The sequence below is a fragment of the Pyrus communis genome, chromosome 16, assembly GCF_963583255.1.
Source record: "Pyrus communis chromosome 16, drPyrComm1.1, whole genome shotgun sequence".
In the NCBI taxonomy this organism is placed as follows: Eukaryota; Viridiplantae; Streptophyta; class Magnoliopsida; order Rosales; family Rosaceae; genus Pyrus; species Pyrus communis.
This window is the reverse complement of record NC_084818.1, coordinates 2572501-2589663: the sequence shown is the minus strand read 5'-3', so window position 1 is coordinate 2589663 and position 17163 is coordinate 2572501. Positions and strand designations below refer to the sequence as shown.

The 17163-nt window shown below is 40.3% G+C and overlaps 4 protein-coding genes across 9 annotated transcripts; 3 read left to right on the top strand and 1 right to left on the bottom strand.

Moving 5' to 3' along the window:
• The first annotated feature begins 86 nt into the window (after window positions 1-86).
• On the top strand, window positions 87-6467 carry LOC137720344 (homeobox-leucine zipper protein ANTHOCYANINLESS 2-like). Of its 5 annotated transcripts, none has more exons than XM_068459401.1 (9): window positions 87-304; window positions 1926-2146; window positions 2298-2415; window positions 2534-3196; window positions 3425-3526; window positions 3610-3822; window positions 4896-5070; window positions 5157-5524; window positions 5610-6466. In XM_068459401.1, exons 2-9 carry the CDS (start codon window positions 1932-1934, stop codon window positions 5979-5981), a joined length of 2226 nt encoding a protein of 741 aa, XP_068315502.1. In that variant the 5' UTR covers window positions 87-304; window positions 1926-1931; the 3' UTR covers window positions 5982-6466. The 5 variants fall into 5 exon arrangements, with proteins under 5 accessions (XP_068315502.1, XP_068315504.1, XP_068315503.1 ...); XM_068459403.1 differs by lacking the exon at window positions 87-304 and adding an exon at window positions 892-1027; XM_068459402.1 differs by lacking the exon at window positions 87-304 and adding an exon at window positions 1046-1383.
• A 745-nt stretch (window positions 6468-7212) lies between these two features.
• LOC137721434 (protein ROOT PRIMORDIUM DEFECTIVE 1-like) lies at window positions 7213-9145 on the top strand. Its single transcript, XM_068460529.1, has one exon. It carries the CDS (start codon window positions 7280-7282, stop codon window positions 8624-8626), a length of 1347 nt encoding a protein of 448 aa, XP_068316630.1. The 5' UTR covers window positions 7213-7279; the 3' UTR covers window positions 8627-9145.
• A 1975-nt stretch (window positions 9146-11120) lies between these two features.
• LOC137720504 (E3 ubiquitin-protein ligase XBAT33-like) lies at window positions 11121-14718 on the top strand. Of its 2 annotated transcripts, none has more exons than XM_068459580.1 (10): window positions 11121-11476; window positions 11582-11641; window positions 11976-12047; window positions 12212-12396; window positions 12764-12924; window positions 13017-13075; window positions 13158-13204; window positions 13278-13421; window positions 13614-13705; window positions 13874-14718. In XM_068459580.1, exons 1-10 carry the CDS (start codon window positions 11300-11302, stop codon window positions 14413-14415), a joined length of 1539 nt encoding a protein of 512 aa, XP_068315681.1. In that variant the 5' UTR covers window positions 11121-11299; the 3' UTR covers window positions 14416-14718. The 2 variants fall into 2 exon arrangements, with proteins under 2 accessions (XP_068315681.1, XP_068315682.1); XM_068459581.1 differs by having other exon boundaries at window positions 11405-11476; window positions 11980-12047.
• A 774-nt stretch (window positions 14719-15492) lies between these two features.
• On the bottom strand, window positions 15493-16696 carry LOC137721243 (CEN-like protein 1). The gene is made up of 4 exons (XM_068460345.1): window positions 16496-16696; window positions 16306-16367; window positions 16168-16208; window positions 15493-16023 (listed from the first exon to the last, which is right to left on the bottom strand). Exons 1-4 carry the CDS (start codon window positions 16694-16696, stop codon window positions 15806-15808), a joined length of 522 nt encoding a protein of 173 aa, XP_068316446.1. The 3' UTR covers window positions 15493-15805.
• Window positions 16697-17163: the final 467 nt, after the last annotated feature.

Genomic DNA, 17163 nt, shown 5'->3' with positions numbered 1-17163 from the left:
TCCCATTTCTGCCTCTCTTTCTCGCCTCTATATAATAATATGCGTTTATTGAGAGCTAGAGAGAGAAAGTTTTAGAGAGAGAGAGAGAGAGACTCTGGTGTCCATGAGCGGGGAGGGAGGAGGAGGGAGAAGGTGAGGAGGAAGGAAGCAAAACTTTAAGGCATTTGGGGTCTGAAATTTTGGTTCAATCAAGGCATAGAGGTTGTGAGAAGAAAAAGGACAAACAAAAATAATTTAACAAAAAAAGGTCCATTGACTCTTTTGGATTTTAATTTTTTCTTGTCTGAGAGAAGGAAAGAGACTTGTAAGTCAGCAGCAAATCTTCAACTCCCTTTGTTTATTGCCATTAATTGTTTTATTTTATTGGTTTAATATATATTTTTGTTTGTAAACTTCACAGAATCACAGTTGCAGAGAAAGAAAGAAAAAAATAATATATATATATATATATAATGTATACGTATATGTATTTTTTTCTGTTTTTGTTGTTTGTGGTCGATTATCTATTTTCCTTGTGAGAAAATACATGATTTTCTCACTAACAAAGTGAAAAATATGATTTATTGTTTGTCTTTTTTGTTGTAATATTTGCCTGTCTTCTCTTCCACAGATGGCATAAGAGTGCGAGGGGTGTTGTAAAAATTCATTAAAACATTTGGTTGGCTGTGTGACATAGACAGAGGGAGGGTTTTAGTATTTTGCTCGCTGCAAAGTTGAAAGGTTTAATCTTTTGGCCGTACTGGGTTGGTTTGCATGTCATCCAACTATACATCTGCAACTTTATAGATTGTAGAGAGAGAGAGAGAGAGAGAGAGAGAGAGAGTGAGGGAGGGAGGTCCACCGAGTCTTTTTTTTGGCTTGGATTTGGTAATTATGTAATCCAAAAGTCGTAAGGGTAATAGTGTGAATAAGATAAGCTTTTTCTTTCTTCCCTTTCAACTTTTGGTGCTTGTTTGTTTTCCTTTTCGGCTTTTCCTTCTGCCATGCTTTTAGAGACCCTTTTGGAGTTAACCTTTTCCTTTGTTAGGTATTTTCCAATCCTGCCAAACAATTAGGGTTTGTTCTCATGGTATTTGGGGGAAGGAAAGAGATGGGAGAGGAAAGGAGATTGTGGTTGTGTGTGAACTGGGAATCAGAAAATAAAGGGGTTTTCTAACTTTTCTGTCCTGTTGTTCTTTTTCTATCCTTTATCAGTAAACAGATTCTAGAGAGAGAGAGAGAGAGAGATTGTATGTGTGTGTATGTGATGCATGGGGGTTGACAAAGGAAGCAGATTTTTCTTCTGTTTCTACTTGGAATGCAATTCCCACTTTTTTCCGTCTTTGGCTTAGTCTGGCAATTTGTTGGGTTAAAGGTCAAGGATTTAGAATAAAAAACTCACAAGTATGTACCCTTTGTGAAAGTGATAGTGATTACTTTTCATGGCTATGAAACCCTGCACAGCCAGCTGAGAGAGAGAGAGAGTCTAACAGTCAACAAATTCAGGGAAAAGCTATAGAGTCTTAAAGGGTTTCAAAGTTTCGATATTTTCAATCAGTTTTTTTTCACAAATTTTGATGAGTTTGGGAGGTTTGATCAGTAGCAGTGGGGGTGGAAATAGTGGAGGTGGGAGGGCAAGAGTTGTGGCTGAAATTGCTCCACATGCCCCCTCCTTCATGCCCAGTGGCACCATTGCACACCCACGCTTCCACCCTTCTTCCCCAATCCCCAATTCAATGCAGATTTCCTCCTCTGCCCTCTCTCTCTCCATTGTATGCTGCTTTCTCTCTCTGGAAATCAGTCACCTTTTCCATTGATTCATGCTTCAAAACCCCATTGTTTGTTTTGTTTTCTGGTTTTTTGATGTTGTTGTTGACGATGTTTCTGTTTGTGTCTGGTCTGTTGATGGTGTTGATGATGTTCCTGTTGGTGTTTGGTTTGTGCAGCAGAAGATGGACGGTCACGGGGAACTTGGTTTCGCAGAGAATTTCGACCCCGTGATCATCGGAAGGCTGAGGGATGATGAGTACGAGAGCAGGTCGGGGAGTGATAACTTTGAGGGCGCATCTGGGGATGATCAGGACGGCGGCGGCGGCGGCGGCGACCAACGGCCGAGGAAGAAAAAGTACCATAGGCACACTCCTAATCAAATCCAAGAACTTGAAAAGTATGTTTTTTTCTTCTCACAAATCCTTAATTTTTGTCAAAAAGTTTTTTTTTTTTTTTTTTTTTTGTTTTTTTTTTGTTTTGGTGTTTTGTTTGAGATTGTGGACTTGATTTGTACTAGGGGTTTGCTTTGTTTGTTTGTTGTTGTGTAGCTTTTTCAAAGAGTGTCCTCATCCGGATGAGAAGCAAAGGTCGGAGCTCAGCCGTCGTCTCAGCTTAGAGACGAAGCAAGTCAAGTTCTGGTTTCAAAACAGAAGAACTCAGATGAAGGTTATTGTCACATTACTTGGCTACTTTGTGGTTTGTTGGTAATTTAATTTAGTATTTTGTTAGATTTGGTGTTTGATTTTGTGAATGATGGAAATGTTAATTTGTAATTTTGAATCAGACACAACTTGAACGCCACGAGAATATAATTCTCAGGCAAGAGAATGACAAGCTGAGAGCTGAGAATGGTGTGATAAAGGATGCTATGTCAAACCCGGTTTGCAACAATTGTGGTGGTCCGGCCATTCCTGGTCAAATATCGTTTGAGGAACACCAACTTAGGATTGAGAATGCTCGACTGAAGGATGAACTGAACCGCATATGTACTCTCGCAAACAAGTTCTTGGGCAGGCCCATCTCCTCCTTGGGCAATGCCTCCTCCGGTTTGGAACTTGGTGTTGGAAGAACTGGGATGGGTGGTATGAATGCTGTAGGCGCTGATTTGCCACTGGGGCTTGATTTAGGAGATGGGATTTCAAGCTCTTCCCCTATGATGCCTCTCGTTAAGACCTGTTCAGGCATGATGGGGAATGAAGTACCGTTTGAGAGATCTATGTACATAGATCTTGCATTGGCAGCTATGGATGAATTGGTGAAGATGGCTCAGGTAGATAGCCCCTTGTGGATCAAAAGTTCAGATGGGACAGATATATTGAACCTTGAGGAGTACCGGGCATTTTCTTGCATTGGTATGAAACCTAGCAGCTTTGTAACTGAAGCCACTAGGGACACTTGTGTCGTAATACTAAACAGCTTGGCTCTCGTTGAGACATTAATGGATGCGGTATGCTATCCTAGTCTTTGTTTCATGAAGCGTTTGATTATTTATCCTGACTTATCTGTTAGACTGTTAGCATGAGGATTGATAAATATTGATGTCGTTAATATTTGAACATTGGACTTCGTAGATTAAGATGATAAGTTTCGTCTCTTGATAAATTTTGACTATATTCCAAAAAGTAAAATAATATTTGAAGCTGACTTATTTGAAACCATTTTTTTCTTTGAGTAGAATCGATGGGCAGAAATGTTTCAGTGTTTGGTTGCTCGAGCCTCCACCATTAATATGATATCCAACGGCATGGATGGGACTAGAAATGGTGCTCTTCAAGTGGTATGCATCTCATTGCTCCTCTCTTATCCGCCTTCTCTTTCTTCTGATGAAAAATTGGAACTCATTATGATCTTGTTCTGTAGATGCACGCTGAGCTTCAAATGCTATCGCCGTTGATCCCTGTTCGTCCACTGAAGTTCCTCCGTTTCTGCAAGCAACATGCAGAGGGTGTTTGGGCTGTAGTTGATGTTTCTCTTGACATCAATCAAGAAGGTTCCAATACAAACCCGTTTTGGAACTGCCGGAGGCTTCCTTCCGGATGCATTGTGCAAGATATGCCTAATAATTGCTCCAAGGTAATTATAGCCGATGCCCTTCTTTACTTGTTACATTTAACTTTCCATGCAATCTTATGGTTATTTATGATTATTGAGTTGGCCTTTGGCTGTCTGTATTTTCCTTCTACGATTTAAATATGGTTGTTGAGTTACATAATTCGAGTTTGTTGAGAACACAACAAGGTGAAATTATTATGGGCAGTTAAATTCCCAGACCTAGACTTGAACTTCCAAGAGTTTACACTCTCAATTTCACCCAACAAAGTTGCTTTCTCTTTGATGAGATTGCTCCTATTGTAATGCACGTAGTATTTTACTGAAGAAGATGCTTCTTCCTTTTTCTTAATATATAGTCTTCGAATTTCGAAGCCAGGGTTGCTCATTGTCTGTATTTAATTAGCTTACTGCTGATCTAAGAGATGAGAAAATCAAGAATGCTCCCAGTTTAATAGTAGAGAACCGTTGTATCTATTTCCGCGTCAAAAATATAAGATATCCATAAATCCTTATGTGCAGGTGGAAGTAACATAAACCAAGTATTTGATGCTTCTATTCCTATCTCTCTTTCGGTCTTCAGTGTTTTCTTTATCGTCCACAAGACAGAATGACCTGGATCCAGTTTCATTTTGTTATATTTTGAATTCCATGCAATGTGATTTTCTGTACACTATTTTATCATATTGTTCGCTTCTCCACAAGCCGCAGTTTTGACTTTTACGCTTTATGTTTTCCTCAACCTTGTTTACTGCACATTTAGTTTATAATCCGCTTTTGTTTCATGTCAACTCATCTCTTTGTTTCATGTCAACTCATCTCTAGGTGATATTATCTTGACCCTTACTGTCTTTCTCCGATCGATCCTTCTCTCTCACTCTCTCTTACTCCCAGACACATTCATGCACATGGCAATGTTTTTGGTTGTTGAAAAAATGTTTGAATTCGAACTTGGCAGTATGTGACAATTTTTTCTTTGCTAAGTGTGAAAGCTGAAAAGGGTCACTTTGGTAAATTCATGAGGTGGCTGCATGGCCTGATTGATCATAAAACAAGGAGCAGTTAAAACTTAGTTGTTTTTCAATTTATTTTTGTAGGTGACTTGGATAGAACACACTGAATATGATGAGAATGTCGTCCACCCCCTCTTCCGGCAATCACTGCGTTCGGGTATGGGCTTTGGTGCACACAGGTGGCTTGCCACTCTGCAAAGGCAATTTGAGAGCCTGGCATTCCTCATTTCGTCTGCCAACTCCAGTGAAGATCACTCAGGTCACCCCACTGCCTTCGATTACATTTCTCTAACAAATATGCGATGTCTCATATTCTGTATTCTGACAAATACGTATGTTCAACAGGGATAGGTGTCAACGGTAAGAAAAGCATGCTAAAGCTTGCACAGCGTATGGTGGATAACTTCTGTGCTGGGATTTCTGCCTCGTCTGTGCGCAAGTGGGACAAACTTTGCTTTGAAAATGTTAGTGAAGATACGAGGGTTATGGCCCGGAAGAGTATGAATGACCCCGGCGAGCCACCAGGGATTGTGTTGAGTGTTGCAACAACTGTTTGGGTTCCGGTATCAAGGCATAGGGTGTTTGAGTTTTTGCGAGATGAACAGTTTAGGAAGGAATGGGACATTCTGTCCAGCAACGTTCCAATGCAACGCATTGTCCAAATTGCGAAGGGCCAAGGAGGTGCCAATGGTGTTTCTCTTCTTCGTGCTAACGTGAGTGCCTTCTATTTACTTTTCTACTCGTTCTCTCCCATATACATCAGTTGTCTTATTTCGTGTGTTATTTTCCTGATTTCAGGAGACAAATGCCAACGACAGTAACATGCTGATATTGCAAGAGACGTGGACTGACCCTTCGGGCTCACTTGTAGTGTATGCACCAGTTGACACTGAATCAATAAATGTCGTGATGCGCGGTGGAGATTCTGCTTATGTAGCTCTTCTGCCATCAGGGTTTGCAATCCTTCCCGGTGGCCCACCTGGCTATGAAGTGGTCAAATCTGAAGGCAATGGCAGTGATGGCAGCAACGGATGTTTGCTGACTGTTGCATTCCAAATTCTGGTTAGCAGCCTTCCGACGGCCAAAATCAACATGGAGTCGGTTGAGACAGTCAGCACTCTCATATCTTGCACCATTCAGAAGATAAAATCATCTCTTCAAGCAGCATAATGTTTGGAAGACCATGCATGCATGCCTACCTGCTTAGCTTTTGTTTTTGCGTTTTGCGTTTTGCTTTTTGGAAACAGAAATATATGATACATGGGAGAACATAAGAGGATTAGAAATGGATGTGATATATAGTGAAAGAAGTCGAGATTGAAAGGTTTTGCGAACAGGGGTTTCGAGTCAAGAACGAACCGCTTTTAAAGAATTTCTGTGTGGTAAATTGCTTAGTTGGGTTTTTGGTGTGGTTTTCAACTTGGAAGAACGATAGTTCGTTGGTTCGGGTATTGACTCTGTGGACCCGAAGGTTTGAAGGTAGCCTCAGCTCGGTCTGAGTTTCAAAGAAATATTACTGACATTGTTGGAAGGAACCTTTCGTTTCTGCTAATGGTTATATTTTGGATTTTGATGACAAATTTTGCTTGGTTTGCTTTTCCTCTAGGTTTTTTTTATTTTTTATTTTTTTTAATACTCTGGTTCTCTTGTTAATTTTAATGTTGAATGCTACTCTCCTTTTGTCTAAACCACCACGAAGTAACCTAGTTGTTAGTGACGAGTTCCAAGTTTGTATTCCACACGGCATTTTGTGTGTTCGATTTCTGGCATTGTTGAATTACACAATGATGGTCAAGGAGAGGCTAAAATGCCTACATGAGTTTTCTCAGCCATCGAAATGATGGAATGTCGTGGTGAAGTCACCAGTTGATCCCTCTCTTAAGAAAAAAAGTCTCCCTTTGTCTCTCTTTTACCTTAATTGCCAATTGTTGAATTCTAATAAAATTACTACAGACAATAAATCGTGATTTATGTACAACTCGTTCAGAGGTTGGCCAAGTCTCAAAAAAGGAAAAACAAACAAAACTCATTTTCAAAAGGAATGTACTCTTTGATATGCCTCCGTGACATCACAATCTATTGCACAATGTTACGTGAACAAGTTAAAACACGTAACATTCCACTATTTGTATGGAACATCAGAGTCTCATAGTCTAAATGGGAGAACTAGGAGGACTTTCAAACAAATGAAGGTCCAGAATAAAACTGTGGCCCAAATTTCCTAAATACTATTTTCTAGCCCAATTTTCAAAAGCAGTCCTTCAAATCCAATGCTAACATAGTTTCGTATTCGCGCCTCACAACTTCTAGTAATTCATCATTTCCCCACCACATTTCAAACTCCCTTCCATTTACACCCCCAATAGGCCCACTAATTTCCCATTTTCCCTCGCCTGTCGTCTCCTACCTTCGCAGCATCGTCATCCCCAAAAACCCTGCGCAAAACCCTAAACCCCCAACCACCCAAAATGCGCATTTTCTTAACCTACTCATCCAATTTCTTGAACCCAAAGTCAAAAACCCTAAACCCCATCACTTTCCTCCTCTGCAATCTCACCCCGACACGACCCAAATCGCAGTCGACCTCCATCCCCAGAAAACAAGCCAGAATCCGCGACCACGGCTACGACAACTACATGGAAATCGAAAAGAAAACCCGAAAAGTCCTCAAATTTCAGGACCTCATCCTGTCGCAGCCCAACCAAATCATCCAAGTCTCCCGCCTCGACCTCCTCGCCCGCCGCTTCGGCTTCAAGCAGCACGAGGCCGGCGTTTTTGTGCTCAAATTCCCCCACGTCTTCGAGATTTACGAGCACCCGGTTCAGCGGATCCTCTACTGCCGGTTGACCCGAAAAGCCCACCTCCAGATTGAGCAGGAGAAGCAGGCACTGGTGGCACAAACTCCTGACGCCGTCACCCGCCTGAGAAAGCTCCTGATGATGTCCAACACCGGGCGGCTCCGCCTCGAGCATGTTCGGATTGCGAGGGCGGAGTTTGGGCTGCCGGATGATTTCGAGTACTCGGTAATTCTCAAACACCCTGAATACTTTAGATTGTTTGATGCTGAGGAAACTAGGAACAAGTACATTGAGGTTGTTGAGAAAGATTGTAGCTTATCTGTTTGTGCAATTGAGAAACTTAGGGAGATTGAGTATAGGGGGAGAGGGATTGATGCCGAGGATATAAGGTTTTCGTTTATTGTGAATTTTCCACCCGGTTTTAAGATTGGGAAGTACTATCGGATTGCCGTGTGGAAATGGCAGAGACTTCCCTATTGGTCTCCGTACGAGGATATTTCCGGTTATGACTTGAGGTCGATTGAGGCGCAGAAGCGGATGGAGAAGAGAGCAGTTGCTGTGATTCATGAATTGCTGTCGTTGACGGTGGAGAAGAAGATCACATTGGAGAGGATTGCTCATTTTAGAATGGCGATGAATTTGCCTAATAAGTTGAAAGAGTTTCTGCTTCAGCATCAGGGGATTTTCTATATTTCAACTAGAGGGAATCATGGGAAGCTTCACACGGTGTTTCTCAGGGAGGCTTATAAGAAGGGGGAGTTGATAGAGCCAAATGATTTGTATTTGGCGAGAAGGAAATTGGCTGAGTTGGTTTTGATTAGCCCTAGGAAGGCGAGAATGGATAGCGAATTGGTTAGTTACCGCAGAGATTGGGAAGATGATGAGATGGGGCACATTGGAAGAGAACGCATTGTGAATGCTTTTGAGGATTTAGGAGGTGGGGATGATGTTAGGCGGGAGAGGGATGTGGTGGGTGGTACAAAATCAGATAATGGTAGTGATTATGACTCTGATTGATGACAATGATCCATTGTGGTGAAACTATGGACAAAAAGGATTTCCATGAAGCCGAGTGACCGAGATAGAACTCATATTTGCTGCTTGAATCATCACAATCGTGGAAGTTTCAGCACGAAGGAGGGCAATCCACAACTGCATCATCTAACCTAAGCGTCTGTGAGACACTGCGGTTGGCCGAATTGCTTATTCGCAGACAGCACCTCATATGGAACTGGATCCTATGATATTGGAGGGCAAAGTTCTGATGTCAGTAGCCCTTTAGGCTTCTGCAGAACTTGACGAGATACCGAAATTTAAGCTTTTGAGGTGAGTTAAACTTCGATTGTAGCTATCTTTTCACTACCATTGCCTCTTTACCTTGTGAATTCGAAAGAAACCATTTTTGAACCATTTGAAGACATTGAACTTAAGCACGAATAAGTGGAAAAGTTTTGGTTTGGGAGAATGTCCTGGCAGGTTTCCGAAATCAACCAACACCATCACCACTGCAATGTTGTATTTTGTAAGATTTTTACTGATAATCCGAAATTTTGGGTGAATGAGTGTGTTAGGTGAACAGAAACATCGATTGTCTCCATGCATGAGTTAAGCCAATTGGCCATAGCGATATCAGTAAGCATGTCCCCTTGCATCCTAGTTCGAATGCCACGTCATAGATTGTTGTAGTTTAAATGTCAAACAAGAACCCATTGATGGTCTCATGGCCAATTGGTCCAATTGGATCCACCAGAAAAGCCCATTTGGTTGGAATTTATTTGTCTTGAATTTGGACCAACCCAATTTATATTGCCACTTGTAGTTGTAGGTAAACATTCGACTACAATAAACAGGTACATAAATAAAAACAAAGACGACGACGACGACATTGATCAATTTTGCACATTTTTGTATTGTGTTACGTAGGGCAAGAAAACAGAATTGTTTTTCAAAACCGTGTTAGGCTAAGCGTAAGCGTCGGTGTCGTCGTTGTCGTCCTCGTCGTCGAGTTTGGTAATCAAAATTTGTATATGTTCAACTTAATGTAAACAATACACAATATTTTGTTGAAAGTGAAATATAACCTAGTTTTTCAACCACAAATATTGTAAAGACACTTTGCCAAGAAAATTGTGTTTGTAGAGCAATCCTCTTCAATCTATGGCCCATGAGAGAAACTTCTATGAGACGGGTTTACCGTCATCAAGATGTTCAGTGCCAAAAATATAACGATATGTTGAAAAACAATAACATTTAGCATTATAACAGTACAAGACGTTACAATGTACTCGTATCTTGCAAGTTCTCTGGTAGAGGGAGAAGCTCACAAGCGCAACGGGCCCACATCCAGACCAAACTTTCACCTAATTCCTTGCGTACGCGTCGACGTTAACTGATGAGAAAAATCTTGAGTCTTACACTCACACCTTTCTCACGTGAAAGCGATCCCCACTCCCTTGGTTATGAATGCCCTCGTCCCTCAACCGTCCGATCTCACCCGATCGATTTTTACTAACCGGCAGTCGTTGTAGTGAGTGTGTCCCACGTGTCCGTTTTCTGCAAAAATCATCCAGTTGGCATGATGTGCATTCACTTTCTCTTTTTGGTCGAGTTCTGCACGCATGATAATCGTGACCTGCGGACCACCTGATCACTTTTGCCACTTATTTTGTTTTTTGTTTTTATCCGACGATAAATTTTGTTAGATTAAATGTAAGATTAGTTACGAACGGAGTTCGAATCAATTTTCATTCTTCACAATCAAGAATTTCCAAAAATTTAATTGAGAAATTTGTAGAGAACCATTCGCTTTCTTTTTTACACTCATTATTAATAAGTAAACGAGTCATATATTGTATTTTATTTATTTATTATTCTAATTTATGACTTTTATACGAAAACATTTGGAAAGAAAAAAACTTAAAAAAAAAGAAAAAGAAAAAGGGGAGCATCTCCGAGAACACCCAGAACCGAAATAGTAAAAAACAAATGCTTGGCATGCCTCATGCGTCCTACCCCAAATACAAATATTGTCAACATTGTAACCAGTAGAAGAAATAGCATCTACAAAAAATAGCATGTGCATGAAAACTAACTTCTCTATAAACATGTTCCTTAAAATTTATTTGATACATTTTTTTTTCCTTTCAACGCTTAATTTACCTTAAAACCGAAAAAATCAATTGACCAAATTATTTCACGACCTTCTCAATTTATGAGTGAATTCAAGTGAGTAAACGTGTCAATGATGTTGATAATAATCGATCTATATTTCAAGTGAGTAAACGTATCATTGATGCTGACAAAAATCAATCTAAATCTCCACTCTATATGAAGAAATTATCGATCTACATCTCGTGAACGACAATTGTCGATGATTAACAGATTAAAAAGAAAATTATTAGATAAAATCACATTTCATATTTTTGAGTAGGCCCAAGGGCCAAGGCCCACCACCACAGCTTCGCCATTCCTTCTCATCTCCATTGATTGTCTGTCAAAACCAGCACACTACTCCCCAACAAAGTCAAACCCCCAAGTCCAAAAATCCTCCATTTTTCCATCCCATTTGTCGTTCTTCCACGACGGTTGACCTAAATTATCCTTTTCTTTTTCAATTTATTTTCCAAATTCCACACGCTTTCGTATTTATAGGTATAGAGAGATAGAGGCGGAGGTTGAGAGAGGAAAGAAATGGGCAATTCATTCGGGTGCTCTGCCTCCGGCGAACGGCTGGTTTCGGCGGCGAGAGACGGCGATGTAGTCGAGGCCAAGATGCTCTTGGATTGCAATCCTTGCCTTGCCAAATACTCCACCTTCGGCGGCCTCAACTCCCCTCTCCATTTCGCCGCCGCTAAAGGCCACAACGAGGTGCTTTTTCCGTCTTCTCTTCCTCTTTCCATTCCTGGGTTGTTTTTTTTTTTTTATTGGTTATCCGATTTCTGATTTGGGTTTTCTTTTCTGGGTTTGATTCAGATTGTTTCTTTGCTGCTGGAGAATGGAGCTGATGCCAATTCCAGGAATTACTGCGGGCAGGTACGAAAGTTGGTGTTTTTTCTCATTTAAATTTTGATTGTTTGTCAGACAGTAATTAAATTTGTGTTTTTGGATCCCCATTAGAGTAAATTTGGCATTTGGGTATAGATCTGGTTAGAAAGGTTGGTGATTGGTTTCTTTTTCGCATAAATCGAACCATCTTATCGAAAAAATTGAAGCTCATGGGGGATTGAACTAATTTCATGCCTAAGTTTGTTAAGGCGACAGATTTCATTCTAAACGCTGCTGGGATATTTTCCTTTATGTGCAACGGAATTTTCATACCGAGTTTGATACGAATGTTGATTAAGTTATTTGATTTCTGTGTTTAAAGACAGCATTGATGCAAGCGTGCCGATATGGACACTGGGAAGTTGTACAGACCCTCATGCTCTTCAGATGCAATGTAAGTTTTGATTGTCTCTTTTTTTTTTTTGGTTGCTATTTAACTGGATTCTAATATTTGAGTAATTAATCTTTCATAGTGAAGCTAGATATATCAGTTATGCTTCGGAAAAAAAATTTGATTCGCGATCCAATATTTAATCATAGTATTTTCCTTTGTACTAGGTTGCAAGAGCAGACTATCTTACGGGCAGGACTGCTCTTCATTTTGCTGCTGTAAATGGGCATGTAAGATGTATAAGACTAGTCGTGGCTGACTTTGTTCCAAGTGCTCCTTATGAATCTCTGACCACTCAGACAGATAGCGACAGAGGTGATAGTGCAAATGCCGTGAACAAAAATGAGCAAAGGTATGTGGTAGCTTCTGTTTTCTTTGTCAAGAAGATCTATTATGAATGTAAATTCTTTCATGATTGGAGCAATAATGGAAAAGAGTAATGATATGGGATTGCTTTCCATTTCTACGGATTCAAAGCAGCTAAGTTACTAAATTCTTTTTCTGCATGAAGTTTTCCGTGCACTATGTTAATAGATGCAAACTCTGTTTAGCCCATCCAAATTCTTGCTGGAGTTATATCGCCTGGATATTTATATTTGTTTAGGTTTCAAACAAACCGTTATCGGATAGGTTATGCTTACCGGGTGACTTTAGATTGTACAGAATCATTTGATCTACACATATATTTCTTGGTATTTATCCATTCTATTCCAGTGCAGTGCTCTATCCAAACTTGTAAATAAGGTAGCGGATTGTGGTATCACTGCTCTCCATATGGCTGCATTGAATGGATATTTTGATTGCGTACAGCTCCTACTTGATCTTCAAGCAAATGTGTCTGCTGTGACGTTTCATTACGGGACTTCTATGGATTTGATAGGTTTGCTTTTTGTTTAGTAACCAGTACATTAACCAAAGGAATATTGCTTTCCCATCCTGCTTCAAACTGAAGTGGAAGTTTATTCTTTGTAGGAGCTGGAAGTTCTCCACTGCATTATGCTGCTTGTGGGGGTAACTTAAAGTGCTGTCAGGCAAGAACTTTTTTGTTTTGACGGCGTGTGTAAATTAGTTTCTCTCTTGGGATTTAAACTGATGGTGTCCGTATTTTTTCAGATCCTCCTTGCAAGAGGTGCCAGCAAGACGACTTTAAACTGCACTGGGTATGGGTCTTTTGGTTTTCACAATAATGTTCAGTTACTATTGAAATGATTAATGTGAAGCATATTCTTTCAGGTGGCTTCCAGTTGATGTTGCCCGAATGTGGGGGCGCCACTGGCTTGAACCACTTCTAGCACCCAATTCTGACTCGACAATACCCGCGTTCCCCCTATCTAATTACCTATCCTTGCCTCTCATGAGCATACTGAATATAGCGAGGTAACTCTTCAACCAAGTACATCTATAGATGCTAACACATGTCAAGTTTCTGGATATCTTGTGCTTGGTGTCGAGAGTTTCACCTAAAGGATGCCACATACTCATAGACAAATTCGAATCCTTAGTTAAGAAAGTTTTACCATGTGTATTAGTGCCACCACATAGACTCAAGTTCTTTGGAATTTACTGCAGGGAATGTGGATTTAAGTCCGTTACAACATCAACCGACGACACAGATACTTGTGCTGTCTGTCTGGAAAGACCATGTTCGGTAGCTGCAGAAGGTTTGTCCCGTAGTGGTTATTTTTCATGTCTTATGTTTTCCTGATACTTTACAAACTACCCTTTCCCATAGTATAGCTGAATAAGTGTCATATTAAGTGTCTAGATTATAGAAATTCAGTTTTTTTATGTACAAGATATACTCATCCTTTGTTTACTTGTACCTTCAGGCTGTAAGCATGAGCTTTGTGTAAGATGCGCACTCTATCTTTGCTCAACGAGCAACATACCTTCGGAAACGGTGGGCCCACCTGGGTCCATTCCATGCCCGCTTTGTAGGCACGGAATCATCTCCTTTGTCAAATTGCCTGGCTCCCCAGCAAAGGAAAATAGATTACAGATGTCACTTGGCCTTTGTACCCCTTGTATACTTCACCCTCGTGACCCAGAGCGTCTTTCTCCAGCTTGTGCACCAGAGATCCGAAAGAACCGTGTGGCTTCAGTTTCTTCGGATATGCTCTGTCCAGTCACATGCAGTCCATTTCCTTCTGTCACCATTCCTTTGTGCACGTGCAATGATGGACCATGCCCCTCATTTGAAACCCGGGAGGCAGAAACCCAAGATGAATTGCCCAGGCGGCCCCAAGCAACATCAGCAGACCAGGAAAAGATGGAAGGGCCGAGACTTGGAAAAACAACATGTTCAAACATGTTTTGGAGCAGAAGGAGCTGCAGCAGGGAGCATCAGTGCAATGCTGAAATAAATGCTTAACGAGTTTGATCACGATGGTGTGCCTTCTCACGTGTCTCAGTCAAAAGGAATTTTTGATTTCACATCAGCATCGTCGAACGCGGTTTGTTTGATCCCTTCTGGCCGTGAAGTTTATGAAATTATGCAAACCCGTGTTTGCCTCCGGTTTTTGTTCGGCGAGCTACATGGTGGATTTGGGTGTTGGCAGCACAGTGTAATGTTCTCATGTGGTATTTACGGCGGCTGTAAAGTTTGTATGTTTGGAATAACATTGATTGTAATTGAACGTGAACAAAGAAAAGAAGAAAAAAGATCATTTCGCTACATCTTTCCTTTTTATTTAACTTGGTTTTGGACCGACTCATTAGGATGTTTTTCGAAACCTTGATTTCAAATTTAAACCTAAATAGGTTGTGCACCTAAATCGTAAAACTCCTCCAAATTTTGAACCAATTCCCTTCTTTGAGAGAGATTGTGCACCAAACAACTCTTTATGCATTTTTCATCTCTAAATCGTTTGTCACCGTGAATTCTTCAACTATTTACCCTGCTTCTCAGCTCATTGGGTGTCTACTCAAGGATCTCTTCCGGTGACACACTTCGGTAGTTGATAGCTTTAAAAGTGCAACTTGCACTATTCGGTCGGACTATGGGAGTGTTCATAGCGTGGGCGCTTGTCTATCCTCATTTTCTGTCTATTCGTTTGGTTTGTTGGGTCCTTATTCTAGGCGGTGGCAACTTTGTGACGATGGAGCTGCTAACTTGATAGAGGTGGTTGCTTTAATTTTTCAAATCTCCGTTTTTTTCGTTCTTTGTGTTGCTATGAGCTGTTTTGGGCCTTTTTTAATGTAATTTTTTTATTTATGTGGATTGGTGTTTTGCTTGCCTGTTTTGGACTTTCTCTTTGATTTGTTCTTACATTGTACTAGCTTTCTCTAAGTAAAGAAAGTCAATTTTGATCTGCATAATTCAAACACATCATTCTAACGAACTTGGTTATTTTCAAATCAGCATGCTCTTTTGCTTGATGAAAGGGTTTTGAGTAACGCTAGAAGAATTATACTATGAGTATCACATTACATTAGCAGTCGGGACCAATTACCTATATGCATACCACGTCCCAATAGCACGGTGACACGTAGCTATGATGCCTAGCTACATGAGCCGTATCACCAATCAACAATCAACAGATAACCAAAAAGCGACATATGGGACCTACTACTGTCCCAGAAACCTGGTACAACCTAGTAAGTTGTTACCTATGTGCGTACAAAATAACAAACCCTAATACGTACCATCATATGCATGCCCTCCCTGCACGCTGTAGGGAAGACCAGCACAGCAGGAGATACAAGTCTCCAATCTTCTTATGACATTTTTAATCTTATTTATATGCAGTAGTAATTAATCATCATCTTCTTCTAGCAGCAGTTTCTCGTTGTGCATTGAAATAGACGGCAGCCACAGGCAGCCCAAGATCGTTCTCCTGCGAGAATTTTCTGGTGTTGAAATTGTCCCTGGAAGCTGGAGCTCTCACTGTTTGTCTTCCTCTCTGCTTGAATAGCAAGAACACGTACCTGTGAATGCCTACGACCGGCTTTGGAGTTTCATACTCCACAGTTTCTTTTCCTGTTAATTATATAAAACCCAAAATACTATATTTAGCTAAGAACAAATCTTCATTTAGCCCTAAACCCTATATATATATATATATATATATATATATATATATATGAATGTATTATTCATGTCGGGAATGACTTAGTTACTTACCAAATGAGACATCAGTGGTCCCAGGAATGTCTGTGACCATCCTGAAATATATAGTTTTGTGAAAGTTAAATAATTAAGGTACAATATATATGTAAAACTGTAGTATGTGAGCTTATATGACAAGCAAAATATACAAACCAGTGGAGATGCTCTTTCAGGTATGGATCGCTGGGGCCTGGATAATCTGGGTCTGTCATTAGCTTCATCAGAAGTTATGATCCGAAAAAAAAAAAAAAAGGTTAGTTATATCACACTAGTACCATCAATGTATCATATTATGTTGCCGCAGCAAATAAGCAATCACAAATTATTGGTGAAATTAACTTACTAAGGTATAAGCAGTCCTCATATCGTCACCGCCGATGTCGACGCGAGGTTTTGCAGCAATGACAGAAGGCATGAGCTCATGTCCATTAGCAACTTGCTTGTTTGGATTGTAAACTACATTCAGTTTCACACTTGGGGTGAAGATGTCGACAACTTCTCCTATCACTCTTCCTACAGTCAATGGCTCCATCGTCCTCGACATGTATACAAAGAGAAACGGAGTGAAAAGAGTACAGAAGATGTGTTATCTTAATTTCTGCTAGAAAGTTGATGCAATGCATTGGAAGCGAGACTACGTTGGCTTTTATAGGCACAAGAACAGCCCAGCAGGAAGCATAAATTAACTAAAATTAGTTAATATTCCTTAATTAATTACTGTTCTGGAGCAAGAAGTTTATAGATTAATTGATTAAAAGCATTTATTCAGGCATCTGATGTTCCGAGTTTGATTCCCGATGTGGTCTTAAAATTTCTATTCGGGGAAAGGACATGTGAAATAAGCTTTCAAATTCGAGCTATCTTTTGATAGATATGGTAAGAAGCCATTAGAAGGATGAGTACTTTGTTGAGTTTGAGCAAAGAGATCCCTCTGAAAGCATAAAGTTACATATATTGGTGTCTCTCCCTATCTAATGTAGAACGAAGAATATAACCTTTTTCTACTTAAAA

Coding starts and splice junctions, on each gene's coding strand:
- LOC137720504 (XM_068459580.1), top strand. CDS start 11,300: ATGGGCAATTCATTCGGGTGCTCTGCCTCCGGCGAACGGCTGGTTTCG. Junction 12,048..12,211: donor TCATGCTCTTCAGATGCAAT/GTAAGTTTTGAT, acceptor CCTTTGTACTAG/GTTGCAAGAGCAGACTATCT. Junction 13,706..13,873: donor ATGTTCGGTAGCTGCAGAAG/GTTTGTCCCGTA, acceptor TTGTACCTTCAG/GCTGTAAGCATGAGCTTTGT.
- LOC137721434 (XM_068460529.1), top strand. CDS start 7,280: ATGCGCATTTTCTTAACCTACTCATCCAATTTCTTGAACCCAAAGTCA.
- LOC137720344 (XM_068459399.1), top strand. CDS start 1,557: ATGAGTTTGGGAGGTTTGATCAGTAGCAGTGGGGGTGGAAATAGTGGA. Junction 2,147..2,297: donor CAAATCCAAGAACTTGAAAA/GTATGTTTTTTT, acceptor GTTGTTGTGTAG/CTTTTTCAAAGAGTGTCCTC. Junction 3,527..3,609: donor GAAATGGTGCTCTTCAAGTG/GTATGCATCTCA, acceptor CTTGTTCTGTAG/ATGCACGCTGAGCTTCAAAT.
- LOC137721243 (XM_068460345.1), bottom strand. CDS start 16,696: ATGTCGAGGACGATGGAGCCATTGACTGTAGGAAGAGTGATAGGAGAA. Junction 16,209..16,305: donor CTGAAAGAGCATCTCCACTG/GTTTGTATATTT, acceptor TATATATTTCAG/GATGGTCACAGACATTCCTG. Junction 16,024..16,167: donor GACCACTGATGTCTCATTTG/GTAAGTAACTAA, acceptor TATAATTAACAG/GAAAAGAAACTGTGGAGTAT.